General features: G+C 35.2%; 1 protein-coding gene across 2 annotated transcripts; it reads left to right on the plus strand.

Moving 5' to 3' along the window:
- The first annotated feature begins 9575 nt into the window (after positions 1 to 9575).
- Positions 9576 to 14825, plus strand: LOC141719698 (malate dehydrogenase, glyoxysomal). Of its 2 annotated transcripts, none has more exons than XM_074522071.1 (9): positions 9576 to 9756; positions 9844 to 10062; positions 11390 to 11704; positions 12292 to 12381; positions 12507 to 12590; positions 13906 to 13941; positions 14035 to 14124; positions 14225 to 14319; positions 14426 to 14825. In XM_074522071.1, exons 1-9 carry the CDS (start codon positions 9703 to 9705, stop codon positions 14496 to 14498), a joined length of 1056 nt encoding a protein of 351 aa, XP_074378172.1. In that variant the 5' UTR covers positions 9576 to 9702; the 3' UTR covers positions 14499 to 14825. The 2 variants fall into 2 exon arrangements, with proteins under 2 accessions (XP_074378172.1, XP_074378173.1); XM_074522072.1 differs by having other exon boundaries at positions 9621 to 9756; positions 9841 to 10062.
- The last annotated feature ends 702 nt before the right edge of the window (positions 14826 to 15527 follow it).

A 15527-nucleotide genomic window follows, 5' to 3' on the forward strand; every position in this document is an offset into this window, starting at 1 on the left:
GTTTGTACTATGATTATTATCAGATAAAACCTTCTTTGAAGAAAGTTGCTTTAATTCCTTCTAGTGTAAAGTATGATGCAAAGTCTGATACTGTTAAATCTGATAAGAAAAATGTTAGCATAAACTCTGATGTTAAATCCGCTATAAATGTTAACAAACTATATAAGGCCAAAGGATCCAAGCAAGTCTGGGTCCTTAAAACTAACCATTAGTGGTATTTATGATTGCAGGGCAACAGGAAGAACATCCTAGTTATGGATAGTGGATGTTCAGGACATATGACTGGAAATAAAGCCCTGCTATCAGACTTTCTGGAGAAAGCTGGCCCAGGAGTTTCTTATGGAGATGGCAATATTGGAAAAACTCTGGGATATGGGAAGATCAATCTTGGGAATATCATCATTGAATCAGTTGCTCTAGTCTCGGGACAGAGGTTATCATTTGGATTTCTTTGAAGAACACTGTGAAGTTATAAGTAATTCTACAGGCAAAGTGGTTCTGAAAGATTACAGGCATGGTAACATTTATGAAGCCAGACTTTCAACAAGTATTGATGATTCTGCTATATGTCTGTTGAGTAGACCATCAATTGAAGAAAGCTGGAATTGGCACAAGAAACTCTCTCATTTAAATTTCAATAATATAAATGAGCTTGTAAAGAAAGATCTTGTGTGAGGACTGCCAAAAACAGTATTTGCTCCTGATGGCCTTTGTGATTCATGTCAGAAGGAAAAACAAAGAAAATCTTCTTTCAAGAGCAAAATTGAGTCATCAATTCTTGAGCCTTATCACCTACTGCATGTTGATCTATTTGGTCCAGTCAACGTCATGTCTATTGCAAAGAAGAAATATGATATGGTTATAGTGGATGAGTTCACAAGGTACACTTGGGTGTACTTCTTGCACAAGAAGAATGAAACTGCATTTACTCTAACTGATTATGTCAAACAGCTGGATAAGTTGGTCAAAGATTCTGTTAAAATAATAAGGAGTGATAATGGCACTGAGTTCAAGAATTCGATTATGGAAGAGTTCTGCAAAAATTATGGAATCAAGCAGGAATTTTCTGCACCTGGAACTCCATAGCAAAATGGAGTTGTAGAAAGAAAGAACAGGACTCTGATTGAAGCTGCACAAACTATGCTTGATGAAGCAAAGCTTCCAACCTATTTTTGGGCTGAAGCTGTGCAGACTGCTTGTTTTACACAAAATGCTACACTCATAAACAAGCATGGAAAAACACCATATGAGATGGTGAAGAAAAAGAAGCCAAATCTGAAATACTTTCATGTATTTGGTTGCAAGTTTTTTGTTCTTAAGACTCATCCTGAACAACTGTCAAAATTTGATCTAAAAGCTGATGAAGGAATCTTTGTTGGATATCCACTTTCCACAAAAGCCTTCAGAGTCTACAATTTAAGAACAAGGGTTGTCATGGAATCTATCAATGTCTCTTTTGATGATAAGAAGATTACTGGACTTGAAGATTTCGATGATCATGATCAGCTGAGATTTGAGAATGAAGATTTAAACTCTGATTCTGGAAATTCTGATGACTTAAATCCTGATCCTGTAAGTTCTGCTGGATTAAGTTCTGATGTCATTGAAACTGTGGTAACAACTCCAAAGGAAAATGCACCTGTCCAGGGGGAGCAAGCTGAAGATCCTACCACATCTCAAGACTCTCGAAAAGCATCAGAACCCGTCACTGACTCTTCAAGTTCTGATTCATCCCAAGTACTGATAATTCTGGAAGCTTTGATTCTTCAACTCCTGAAAAATCAAACTGAAATTCTGAAGTCTCAGAGAGCATAACTACAGGGGGAGCATCAGAAAATGCTGATGGGGACAGCATGGATCATGGGGGAGGATCCGGTTCTAGAGATCAACTTCCATCTGCAAGGAAATGGACTAAAGCACACACACCTAATTTAATCATTGGAGATCCTGAAGCAGGTGTCAGAACTAGAACTGTAACTTCAAATGAATGTCTCTATCATTCTTTTCTATCTCAGACTGAACCAAAGAAAGTAGAAGAAGCTCTTCAAGATGCTGATTGGGTGCAAGCAATGCAGGAAGAGTTAAATGAATTTGAAAGAAATAGAGTTTGGACCCTAGTGCCAAGACCAAAGAACAGATCTGTTTTAGGCATAAAATGGGTATTCAGAAATAAAACTAACAGTGATGGCATAATTACAAGGAATAAAGCAAGACTGGTTGCTAAAGGCTACTCTCAACAAGAGGGTATTGATTATGATGAAACATTTGCACCAGTTGCTAGATTAGAAGCCATAAGGATCTTTTTGGCTTATGCTGCTCACAAGAAGTTTAAATTCTTTCAAATGGATGTGAAAAATGCTTTTCTCAATGGAGAATTGGAAGAAGAGGTATATGTTGAACAACCTCCAGGCTTTGTAGATCCTAAATTTCCCAATCATGTCTACATGATTGACAAAGCACTTTATGGCCTTAAGCAAGCTACAAGAGCATGGTATGAGACTTTAGCTCAATTCCTTCTGGAAAGTGGATTTCACAGAGGCACAATTGACAAGACTTTATTCTACCTCAACCATAGAAATGACTTACTTTTGGTACAGATATATGTTGATGATATCATATTTGGTTCTACAAATTCCAAACTTCATGAGAAGTTTGCAAAGCTAATGCAGTCAAGATATCAAATGAGTATGATGGGAGAACTCAGCTATTTTTCGGGCCTTCAAGTCAAGCAAAATGAAGTAGGCACTTTTATTTGTCAATCCAAGTACACCAGAAATTTACCGAAGAAATTTGGAATGCAAGATTGTTCAACTGCATCCACTCTCATGGCCACTGCAACCAAGTTAGATAAGAATACTGGTAAATCAGTAGATATTACTAACTACAGAGGTATGATTGACTCCTTACTCTATCTAACTGCAAGTAGACCTGATACCATGTGTGCTACCTGTCTTTGTGCAAGATTTCAGGCTGATCTAAGAGAACCTCACTTAATAGCTGTGAAAGGAATTTTAAATTACCTTAAAGGTACAGCTGATCTAGGATTGTGGTATCCTAGGGAATCAGATTTTAAGCTAATTGGTTACTCAGATGCAGATTGTACAGGATGCAAAATAGACAGGAAAAGCACTAGTGGAAGCTGCCAATTTCTTGGAGGCAGATTGGTTTCTTGGTTTAGCAAGAAACATAAGTCAATTTCCACATCAACTGCAGAAGCAGAATATATTGCTGCAGGAAGTTGTTGTGCACAGATTCGTTGGATGAAGAATCAGTTACTGGATTATGGGTTAGAATTTTCTAAAATCCCTATTTACTGTGATAATCAAAGTGCAATTGCTATGACAGGTAATCCAGTTCAACACTCAATGACAAAGCACATCAGCATTAGGTACCATTTCATAAGGGAACATGTGGATGAAGGTACAGTGGAATTGCATTTTATTTCAATAGATCAACAGCTAGCAGATATCTTCACAAAACCCCTATGTGAAGCTACTTTTATAAGCTTGTAAATGAACTTGGAATGGTTTCGGGTTCTTTCTCTAAATCTGCTTAGTTTTTGTTCTCATGCATCAGACTTTATGATCAGTGTTTACAGATTGTATTATCTATATGTAATGTGTGTTTAATTTGAAAATTCATTAAATGCTGATTGTTATATGATGTGGATCTATATACTCTGATAAGTGTTTTGAATGATCTGTAACTATTCAATCCAATGAGGATAACTATGCTAGATGCTGACCTAATAGTCTTTAACATACTAGAAGTCCCATGTGTGAATTAGTTGTTTATGTGGAAACTCATTAACACAAGCAGATTTTGATATTGAGCTTAGTCAAGTTTACTTTGTGTATCTTATTACTAAGTCACAAACTAGATTCTTGTTTCTTATCTTTCAAATTCTGATGTCAGTAAATCTTAAGAATGAACTAAGTGCTGATAAGCCTCACTTATCAAAAGAAAAGAAAAGAATAAAAGTCAGGTACTCCTTTGAGATCTAGAGTAAATATGTGGAAGGGAAGACCCAACTGCATTGCTGGTATTAAGTAATATGCATTAGAAAAGTAAAAAAAATTCTTGGTGACTTTTTACATTCTATGATTATTGGAGAAATACTCTGATAACAGCATAAATTCTGATAAGCAGTCGTGCCTCACTTACACTAAGAAACCACTGTAAAAAAGAATTTCAAAAGATGCATAAAATGAGAACAAACAGTTGAGGTGAACTCTTGCATAAATTTGTTCTATAGTAGACATCATGAGTGATGACAAATTTTAAGCATTTTTCTCAGTTATGCCTTATTTCTAAGATGTACTGAAATTTATCAGACTTTAATCTTTATCTGATATTTTGCTGAATGCACACACTTTCACTCCATATGAATGATGAAAATTACTATGGTGATTAAGTTGTTGTTGACAAACAGTTAAGTGTCATTTGCATAATTTCTGAGGACAAGTTCTGATGATTAAACTCTGAAGAAAACAAGTCAGTATTTGTATGAAGAATTACAGAAAAAGATATTCACTTTTTGAGTACAGAAGCCATGTTCTGTTGACTGTTAACATATGATATAAGTTAAGTTCTGATATTAAATCCTGATGGAATCCTTGATGCTTACGTGACATTATTCTTTACTTGACTTATTTGTGGTAAAATCTGAAACAGTCATATTTAAATCAGAATATATTTGGGTAAGATAAAAACAGTCATAATCATTTTGGGTTAGTGGTAAACGTGTATGTCTTGAAAAACTGCATGTGCACAGTAATTGTTAATTATTTCTCGTGCCCATTAACTCTTGTTTTAACCTTTTACTGACTGTTATTATTACACATCGGACTAGGGAGATGAGGCATCATTATTTTTAATCTCAATAGTTAAACAGTCCTCGCGTCCCTTGGTCTTCCATTGGCTATTTAAACTGATTACTCATCAAAGCCAAAGTCATCTTTCATTTTCTCACAAACTCACTCTCTTTTTATTCTCATCAACAAAAATGGTTCGTTTCAACTTGTTCATGAACTATGAAACCTTCAATATAGAGTTGAGTTGTGATGAATGACAACAGGAGTGGCATGTCACCGCCATTCCTGAAGAGCTCTGGAACTCAGTTCCACAAGAGGTTCACACAGACCTCTTGTTCTTTTCGATGGACTACCACCGCTATCTTGATCTTTTGGAAGAGGAAAGGAGAGAAGCTCTCCGTCAGCAAGAACGGATCATCCGTCTTGCAGTGCTCTTCGTCAGCAGCAGAAGGAACTAGTCGTTAGGCTTCTTAGACTAGGACTAAGGTTGTTGATGTTAAGAATCTTAGAATAGGACTATCTTGTAATTTTTGCATGTAATTGATAAATTTCATGAAATGTACTCATCTGATATATTAATGAAAGTTCCTTTAATTGCAAGATTTGGTCTTTGTTTCTCAAATTATATGACTGTGCATGTTTTAATTGCAATTTGTTAATCTTTACTTCATCGATTTTTAACTTTATCCTATGATGAATGTTTTGATTCAATTTTTGCTGTTTGAGGAAACAATTGAAGCACGGGTTCATGCATCTGAATATGTGATAAATGAAGCTGAGAATGTTACTTCTCAGAAAGAAACAGCAGCTCAAAGTTCTGATACTTTGAAAAGAAAGAAATCTGTAAGTTCTGTTGATGCTGAAGCAACTCCTTCACTGGCAAGGAGATTGAAGAAAATGAAGGCTAGGAGGTATTTGGCTAAGGCTCCATCAGAAGATACTGCAGAAGCTGAGCAAGGGGATCAGGAATCTCTGATCTCACAAGAACCAATTATCATTGAAGCCCTTCCAGCTCAAGCCAAAGACACTGCTAATGATACAGTTGTTACTCATCATGTCTCTCCTATTAAAGCTACAGATGATGCTAAAAAACAAACTGAAAATTCTGAAATAGATATTCATAATTTGAATATACCTAAAGTTCTTTATCTGGAAGCTCCATCTACATCAAAGACACCAGCTCTGGAGATAAATTCTGATCCTCGGAATTTAGATGATGATTTTCCTGAATCTTCAGTTGCTTCACACACTATTGAGCTATCAGAACAGTATGAGTCTTTCTCAAGTTCTGATGACAGTGTTTCTGCTGAGCATCCAGTTCCTATTCTGGGCAAGGAAGAATTGGTGAAGAAAATTGTCGAAAAGAAAACACCTATTCCTTAGAAGGATACTCACAGAGGTGTTGAGTGGACCAAGAAGTAGAATGAATCAGATTTTATTCCATGTTCTAAAGTTCTGACAGAGCATATTGCAAAAGCTGATGAGTTGCTCACAAATGTTGATTTTAAGACACAACTCAAGATCACAGCTCTGTCTACAAAACATCTTCAAGGTCTACATACTTCTACTCATGAAAAGGTTGATACACTCAGAGAACAAGCTGATAAGCTCGATCTACAGCTTCAGCTTGACAAGAACAGATATATCAGACCTATTTCTGAAAAAGTTGAAGCCATTGAGAAAACTCAAGAGAAGCAACAGGCTCAAATTGCTGAGGTCCTGGCTAATCAAGCTTCTCAGAAAGCTCAATTGGATGAAATCCAATCTTCAGTTGAACTTCTTCTTTCTCTCTTACTTTCTGATGATGCCAAAAAGGGGAGAAGGTAGTTAAGTCCAAATGCTCACCTACTTATGAACTGAAGAAAAAGGATGATAAAGGTGATGACCAGGGAAACTCTGAAAAGAGCAGAGGTCAAAGAAAAGTTTAAGGAAAATCTTCTATTTAGAACAAGCCAAGTTCTGGTGTTGTGAATGCTCAAAGACTGAAGTCAAGTGCTGATAAACAAAGTCTGATGTCAAGTTCTGATATTCTAATTCAGTCAGGATCTAAAGACTCTCAGAAATTTTTGCAAACTCTGAAGTTGAAGGGGAAGCAGACTACTGTTTATTACAAAGATCCTAAAATCCAGATACTTGATGATGAGATAGCAAGAAGATTATTTCTGAAACATAATCCATGAATGGATTTAGAAACTCTCAAGGAGGAAGAAGCTAGATTTGCTGCTGAGAAGACAAATCTTAAGTCTAAAGCTTCTGATGCAAAGAAACCTCCAAGGCCTAAGGAAAAAGGCATTGTGATAAAGGAAAAGTCAAATTCTAAAACTTCAAAGTTCAAGACTAGATCACAAACTGAGAGTGATCCCAAAGACAAAGGAAAAGGAAAAGTTGATGAACCAACCAAGCCACTGGACTTGAAAACTTCTCAAGTTCTGATGAAACCAGTGTGCAAAATGGTTCAAGTAACTGATGATAATCTTGTTGAAGATGAAATTGTTCAAATTCTGAAAAGAAGAAAGATAATTGAAGAATCTAAAACAACCTCTGACACTGCTCAAATTGTTGTTCAGAATAAAGGACAACAAGGTACAAAAGAAACAACAAATTCTGATCAAGCTATCAAGAGATCAACTACTGACAATGCTCAAGTTGATTTGAATAAAATGACAATTGCTGATAAGAAGAAGCTATTATGGAAGAAAGCTACTCCAGTTGAACCAAAATACATTTTGAAGGCTATAAGAGATCTATTCAGAATCTCCGGTACAAAGACTTCTCATTACAGTCCAATGAATACTGAAGGTGGAAGTTATTCTGAAAGGAAGATGCTTATGTTATAATGAAAAATCTTCACATCCTAAGGTTATCAGACTTGGTAATGGACTTGAAAGAACATCCATTCAAGCTCTCAGAACAACCATTTATCAAATTGGTGATAGTAAAGAAGAAGAACTGATGCAGGTCAAAGCACAGTTAGCTGAAGTTCTGAGGAAAGCTGAAGATAATCTGATAAATAATTTTGTTAAGAATCATTACGGATTTAGATTGATTCAGTGATGTTGGTAAAGCTGGATGTTTTGTAAGTTGTAGTTAATAGTCTTATTAAACTCTTATTGCATTTGAACTTAAATATTTTTGACATCATCAAATCTATTAACTTGTACATTCTTGCATAATTTACAAGTTGGGGGAGATTGTTGGATATATTTGAGATGTCATGTCTAATATGTTTCATGTTTAGTTTTCATATCTTAACAAACAGGAAATATCAGTTCTTACTGGAATCATGACTTACTGGAAGTCAGGACTTAAGGATATCAGGACTTAGATTATCAAAGATAATATCAGAAGATGGATATCAGAACTTAAGTACTGGAGGACTAACAGTTAAGGAAGGAAGCTGATTTACAGGAAAGAAGATCGAGACTAATACAGAAGAAGATATGCATGAAAAGAGTTAGAGGACTAGAAGAATTATATAAGATATCTGATTGATGTATTTTAGGAGACAGAATTATATTCCATATCAGTTAGAAGTTATCTTGTAACTGTGTGTCTATATAAACACAGACATAGGTTTACACTATATGTGTTACGATCATCGAAAAGATCATACATTGTAACCTAGCAGCTCTCGTGATATTTATTCATCACTGAGAGAGAAAAGTTCCATTGTAACAGAGTTTATTATATCGAATACATCTGTTTTCTGTTACTTGTGTTCTAAATCGATTTGATTTTATTCTACATTGTATTCAACCCCCTGCTACAGTGTTGTGTGACCTAACAAAACAAGAATAGTGCTAGTTACCCCAAATATCTTTCCCAAAAAATTTATTGGCCGGCACATGGCTGATTTTGATTTTTGGGCGTATATGAATGCACGCGGGGTCCCATATTATTATTAGGAAGATTGCCAATTATTCATGTGACACATCAGATGTAGAGAAATTTTTGGGATAATTTGGTGTCTTTAGAATTTTTCTTAGAACAATACCAGAAAAATTAATAAGGGAATTTGAGTTACGCTACTAAGACTGGGGTCTGTTTTTTAGGCGGGCCCAAAATTAAGTAACATTTTTAAAAATTTAAAACTTCAATTTAAATTAAAATACTATATTTGAAAAACGTAACCTATCTTTAAAACTTCTTAATAAATAAATAGTGTTATATATCCGCTAAACTACTAAATTGTTAAACTACTACATATAGTGTACTTATACTACTAAACTACGATCACAACGTATTCTATTATTAAAAAATAAATAAATAGTGTTACATATCTTCTAAACTACTAAATTGTTAAACCACCGGAAGGAGTCTACTTATTCTACTAAAATTATCCTATTATTTTTATTATAAATTTATAATTATTATATATTTACAAAAATAATTTCAAAATTAGAATCTGACGGGATAAATAAAATTTTAAATATTAACGGGAACCCATGCATCGCACGGGATTTAAATTAGTAATCTTAAAAAATAAGCGCTGGGTTACAATAAAAAAAATGTATAGGATCATTTTTGGAGAAAACCTCGGCCCAAAGGCCTCGCAGTCCTATTGGAACTGATCTCATTCAAATAACTATATTTGATTCTAAAGGAATAGCTATATTTGTCCATATTTATGTCCTGGACCGTAACTGAAATGAACAAAGGCCCAGTTATATCCATGGGCCAAGTATCAAATTTAGGCGAGGATAAGCCCGTTTATTTAAAAATCACGCTTCCCAATACAATCCTACCACAAGGAGCCGCGTCATCAACATTACTCTGTGTCCTCCCTTCCTTCCTATATAAATCAAACGTAACAAACACTGCAACACATTTACACAAACGTTACAATACTCAGTTTGGTGATCAAATTCTCAATTTAAGAAGAGTCAGTATGGATGTGAATCAACGCATTTCAAGAATCTCAGCCCATCTCAACCCTATTCAGGTATGTTTTTTTAATCAGTCAAACGTTTGACCATGTTTTATTACAACAACAGCTTCTTGTAATAAAACTGATCTTTCTATGTAGTAGAAGATGATGGGTGGTGTGGGGTTGGAGCAAGTGAAGTGTAGAGCTAAAGGTGGATCAGCTGGATTTAAGGTAGCAATATTGGGAGCATCAGGTGGCATAGGACAACCTTTGTCTATGTTGATGAAGATGAACCCACTTGTGTCTGTTCTTCATTTATATGATGTTGCTAATACTCCTGGTGTCACTTCTGATATTAGCCATATGGATACCAATGCTGTGGTAATTTACTAATTCCACTCTTTCTTGTTTTTTCGCATCTAGTATTTCTTTATTTTTGTTTAAATGACTATTTAGTATGCTTATCTGGAAATTCTTGCTTAGCTTATGTGTCAGTGCATTATTTTATGGCAATTGCTTTCGGAATCAGGTTTTGGGTGTTATATTGGATGTCAGGAATTTGGTTTCAGCTTTACTTTTTGTAATGTGGTAAACCTGTGTTAGAATTATGCTGAGTTATGCTTCACGGTTTAATCAAGAAATTTACATTTATAAATTGGAAGGCCAAAGAAAGGAAAAATCAAATTAATTTTAAAATATAAGAAATTGAACTAAAGTTGTGTTTGGTTGGGGAGAATGGAATAATATGACTCAAACTTAAAAGGGAATGGGTGTGGTGGAGAATGGAGAATGGAGCATTGAATGGAGCATTCCTTCTCAAAACGGGGGGTTTGAACATTAGTTTAGGTTGTGAAAATGGAATGGAGGAAGGAATGGAAATTTTGAACATATACTTATGATGTAGTTCAAATTTCATTCCATTCCCTCCTATTTCCCATGCCTTCTTGAGATAAAAACATGTCGAATTTTTCTTGTGAGATACTTGAATTTTTTTTCCTTACAGAACATATTAAGTTTGGATAGCTTGCCTTACAGTGGTTGGGTACCTTCAACCGATTAATCGGAGGATTCATCATGGGTATTTTATTATAATTTGTAATCAAAACAAAATTAATTTGATATTACGTCCGCCTATGCCCTTCAAAATTTGGCTGATTTTATCCAATAGTAACTCACCTCCCCCCCAAATTTCCAGTCTCTCCTGAATTTTGCTGCCTGGATCTGGATTTTCATTGAAACAACTAAGAGCATGATTTCCTCCAAATTAGGGTACTTTTGCACCTTATAACAATTGCCTAGGCATACTTAGGCCGCTTTTAAGTTTGTTTGAGAGGATTATCCAATTCCACTCTCTTCATGGTATCATCCCCCATGAACTAAAAAATGATATGATTTAGTTGGTAAGATGATTTTAAAGGATTACGTAGACTAAAATGAGACAAAATAGTAGATAGTCCCTGGTACAAAATCCTTGAAGCATGCAGAGCTGAGGTGATAAGTTATAATGCTCCTTATATTTATTTTATGTGTCCTTGAGTTGTGAACTTGTTTTGTCATGCTGTTACAAAATTGAAAAAGTTACCTTGTAAACCTGAAATACTATATGATAATTTGCAAGATTTATTTGAGTTTAAGTTTATATAACTGAATCCAAATTAAAGATAAATGAATAATCGTTCCTCTGTCACAATTTTGTTAAAACTTTCAGGTGCGTGGTTTTTTGGGGCAACAACAATTAGAGGATGCTCTTACGGGCATGGATCTTGTGATCATTCCAGCAGGTGTTCCCAGGAAACCAGGGATGACGAGAGATGATCTATTCAACATTAATGCAGGAATTGTAAAGACATTATGCGAAGGAATTGCTAAATGCTGCCCAAAGGCAATCGTTAACGTGATAAGTAATCCTGTAAATTCAACAGTTCCTATTGCAGCAGAGGTCTTTAAGAAATCTGGCATCTTCGATCCAAGGAAACTTTTAGGAGTCACAATGCTAGACGTTGTTAGAGCTAATACTTTTGTGGTAAGCAACTACTTACTAGTAATAAATTCATCTTATTACAGCATTTGTTTTACAGGGAGATGCATTCAAATATACATCCTTATCAGCATGCAATCCATATTAATTTCTTAGCTTAAATTGCACTTTGTTACCTTATGAAATTGCTTACGGATTGTAAACCGATTTTTTAGTTGGCTACTTACTTCCTTGCAGATTATACAGTGCACACTTAAACTATGTATACTATCAAATGCTTGTGACCATGGGAAAATAGATTGTTACTGTAGCATGTATCCTACTACTATTAAAGTCTGAGTTCAAATTGTTTTAGATTGGAATTGTTAAAGGTTTTGACTACAGGTCCAATATTGAATAAAATATAATTTCTCTACAAACTAAATTACTATCAATGAAATGTATACACCCGCCTGAAAACTTTCTTGAGTGTTAGTCCTATCACAGTATAGTTTTGCGCACTATCCCCAAATTTCCAGGAGCTCACTGCAGTTGTCTGATCATGATATCTAATGAATTCTGTTATGGACCTTCTCCCATTGCATGGTCTTGGAAATTTATGACCACTAGTTTAATTCATTTTTTATATGAAGGCTGAAGTGTTGGGGCTTGATCCAAGAGATGTTGATGTACCCGTTGTTGGCGGTCATGCCGGTGTTACAATTTTACCTCTTCTATCCCAGGTACAAAAGTTGTATCTTGATCTTAGAAACCAATTTTTTGCATATTGTGTATGACATTCAATGGTATCTAATTCCTATTGCTAAATTACAATACAAACATGTAACTTGTTATTACTTTTGTGCAGGTGAAACCTCCATGTTCTTTCACCCCTGAAGAAACCAACCAACTCACATCTCGGATTCAGAACGGTGGAACGGAAGTTGTTGAGGTAATACAAGTTCTTTATAATTTTAGGCTTGCTTTCAAACTTTCTCAATGCAATCAATCCATAATTTCAATGTATCACCACAATGTTAGTGGCTAGTGAGGGATTAGGTCTATAAAATTTGCTTCAAATTGGTTCTCTAAAGTTTAGAGATACGCGGCATAGCAGAATTTGGGTATACAGTGGAGGTACTAGTAGTTATAGACTTATAGTTAGGCTATATGACAAGAAGTAACATATTTAAGTATTCTGAACTGCTTTAATGTGCAATTTTGTGTAGTTTAGCACATATGTTTAAACACTTTTGCTAAGTTTTAGGTCGAACCTCGACCAATTTATGGTTGTGTATTTTGGGATTTAACTCATGTGAAATATGAACCAAAACATCCCAGAGTGCAAATGAAGTATACCGGTAAAGCTACTTCATTTCAAGTTTTTATTTTATTAAATCGTCACATCTGATCTACAATGGAGAGAGTAAATGTAGGCAGAACAAGTTTCCATGTACTTGGAGTATCTGTATTCTGTAAAACATCCATCTAGGTTCATCTACTATTTACAATGACTTTCAACTAGATAGTCATTTCTCTCACTTAATACTTCCTACTAAGCTTTGAACTGTGTCTAGGAAAGTGAAGCTTTACATGATGTGATGTGGATAGCTTTTTGGCCGCATATATGGATGTGGATCTGCTATAAAGGAATTCTTAGATTATGTAATTCATGTATCTTAAGATTGTGTGTTATGATATTGGCTTCATTAACAAATCGTTTTTCCACTATATGTTACCCGGACTCGGCTAAAAGTGTCCAACATCGATACATTTCCACGCGTCGGACTCGGCAATATTTTGAATATTTTACATATTTTTGGCCTAAACTAGGTGTCCGAGTATCCATTCCCATGTTCGAGTGTCGAGTGTCCAGCATGGGTACCTGTGGAAATTGAAGAGTCGGGGTAACATAGGTTCCACTAAATAAAAAAAGTATAGTGATTTGAATGTCAGCCATCAACAACCTAATTGATTGGTAATTAAAACTGGTTCAATCTCCTCATTTTGGCAAAAAAATTCTACTACTTAGTCCTAGTAATGGTCATCAACAGCCTTGCAAAGTCTATGATTTGAACATACATTTATTTTTGGATGTTCTAGCTGAGGATTCTATTTTGACAAATATATACATATTTGCGCATCAAAGCCCCTGATCAATAGAACTCCTGAAGGTAGGCACGACTATAATATATTATGCAAATATTATAAGTAATGTCTTCCACTGCAGTCTTTAGAAGAATTAAGAAATTTTTGTCGTTGTACAGGCAAAAGCGGGAACAGGATCTGCTACCCTTTCAATGGTTTGTTCTATAATAGTCTATATTTATTTTGACATCTACAAGTTTAGCCAACATTCTTTTCTATAAGTTAAAATGTAAAAATCCAACTTGAAGGCATATGCTGCTGTAAAATTTGCGGAATCCTGCTTGAGGGGATTAAGGGGAGATGCTGGTGTTGTGCAATGCTCTTTTGTAGCTTCTCAGGTAATTCACCTGTAGTACATCTTTCACACATCATTAAATTGCCCTTAATGTATTCCACTAAAAGAAGATATGCATTTATTTCCATATTGATCTTGGCCAGGTGACTGAACTTCCTTTCTTCGCATCAAAGGTGCGACTTGGCCGTAATGGAGTTGAAGAGATATACCCCCTTGGTCCCTTGAATGAATATGAGAGGTCTCAGTTTATTGCGATAATTTTATGTAATTGTTACTTGCTTCAGTAATTGAAGGTTTGTATTGAAATTTTGCACCATCTCATTTTATCCCCTGATAATTGACAGAGCTGGTTTGGAAAAGGCAAAACAAGAGTTGGCTACAAGCATCAGTAAGGGTGTTGCCTTTTCTAGAAAGTGAGCAGGTGTGTCAAGGAAAGATATGCTTCGTTTTTTTTAATATCATAGTTTCTGAAAATAAGTGTTGGCCATTGAAGCCGTTGAAACGTTCATGCAAAATACGATACTCCCATTGAATTAGTGCAGCAATAAGGTGGTCAGAATAGAAAAAGATAGAATTGTGTGTTTGTATGGATACGGACCGGGAGAAGGGAAAAGAAATACGTGCCAGGCCTTTTAGATCAAAGGCCATAATATATATATTGCAGATTGTGTTGTAACTTGTAAGCACATTAACTTGATATTTAGATGCAAGTTAGACTTCATCAAATAAAAGAAATTTGCTTTTATGAACAAGCACATATAATTAACTCGAAATTTTCTTGTATATTGCAGAAAATGGTTCTCATTTTTTTTCTTTGTCCTTTTAGTGCCAGATGTGATAGAATTGAGGAAAACTTGTACTTTTAGGTCGTTTTAAGCCCCGGCAACTGAAGAACTGCAGAATTGGAAGGAGTATATCATAACCATCTTATTTGTGCCATTTTCTGAATGACTAAAAGCATCAGGTGGCATAAGATTTTGAGGTAGTATACAAGACGGAATCCTGGGGAATGAAAAAAAGCTGTCTTTTCTGAATTTTGAGTTCATCATCGGAATTTGACAAATAATCTAAATTTCTCGGATTCAGGTGGTGATTAGGTTATTCTTTCTGCATATTTCAGTAAAAATATTAGTAAACCAAGCAAACAGTATCTATAAAATCTAAATTTGTAAATTTATTCGAAGCACAATAATATATAATTATCACATAATTATGCTCATGGGTGAAGACTTGGAGTGAGCGAGACATATATGATTGACGTGGAAAGTGGAAACTGCAAAATGAACATCACACCATGCTCATGGGGGCAGACTTGGAGTTGACGTGTCGTAATTGGTCCCCAGGATTTCGAAGCAGAGTACAAAGTCTAGTAGTATGAAGTAAGTCAAGTGAGTAGATCAAAAGGTGATCTCTTTTCTCATGTACACTACACTAATTTCTTGTATG

Source organism: Apium graveolens, chromosome 4 (genome assembly GCF_009905375.1).
Source record: "Apium graveolens cultivar Ventura chromosome 4, ASM990537v1, whole genome shotgun sequence".
Lineage (NCBI taxonomy): Eukaryota > Viridiplantae > Streptophyta > Magnoliopsida > Apiales > Apiaceae > Apium > Apium graveolens.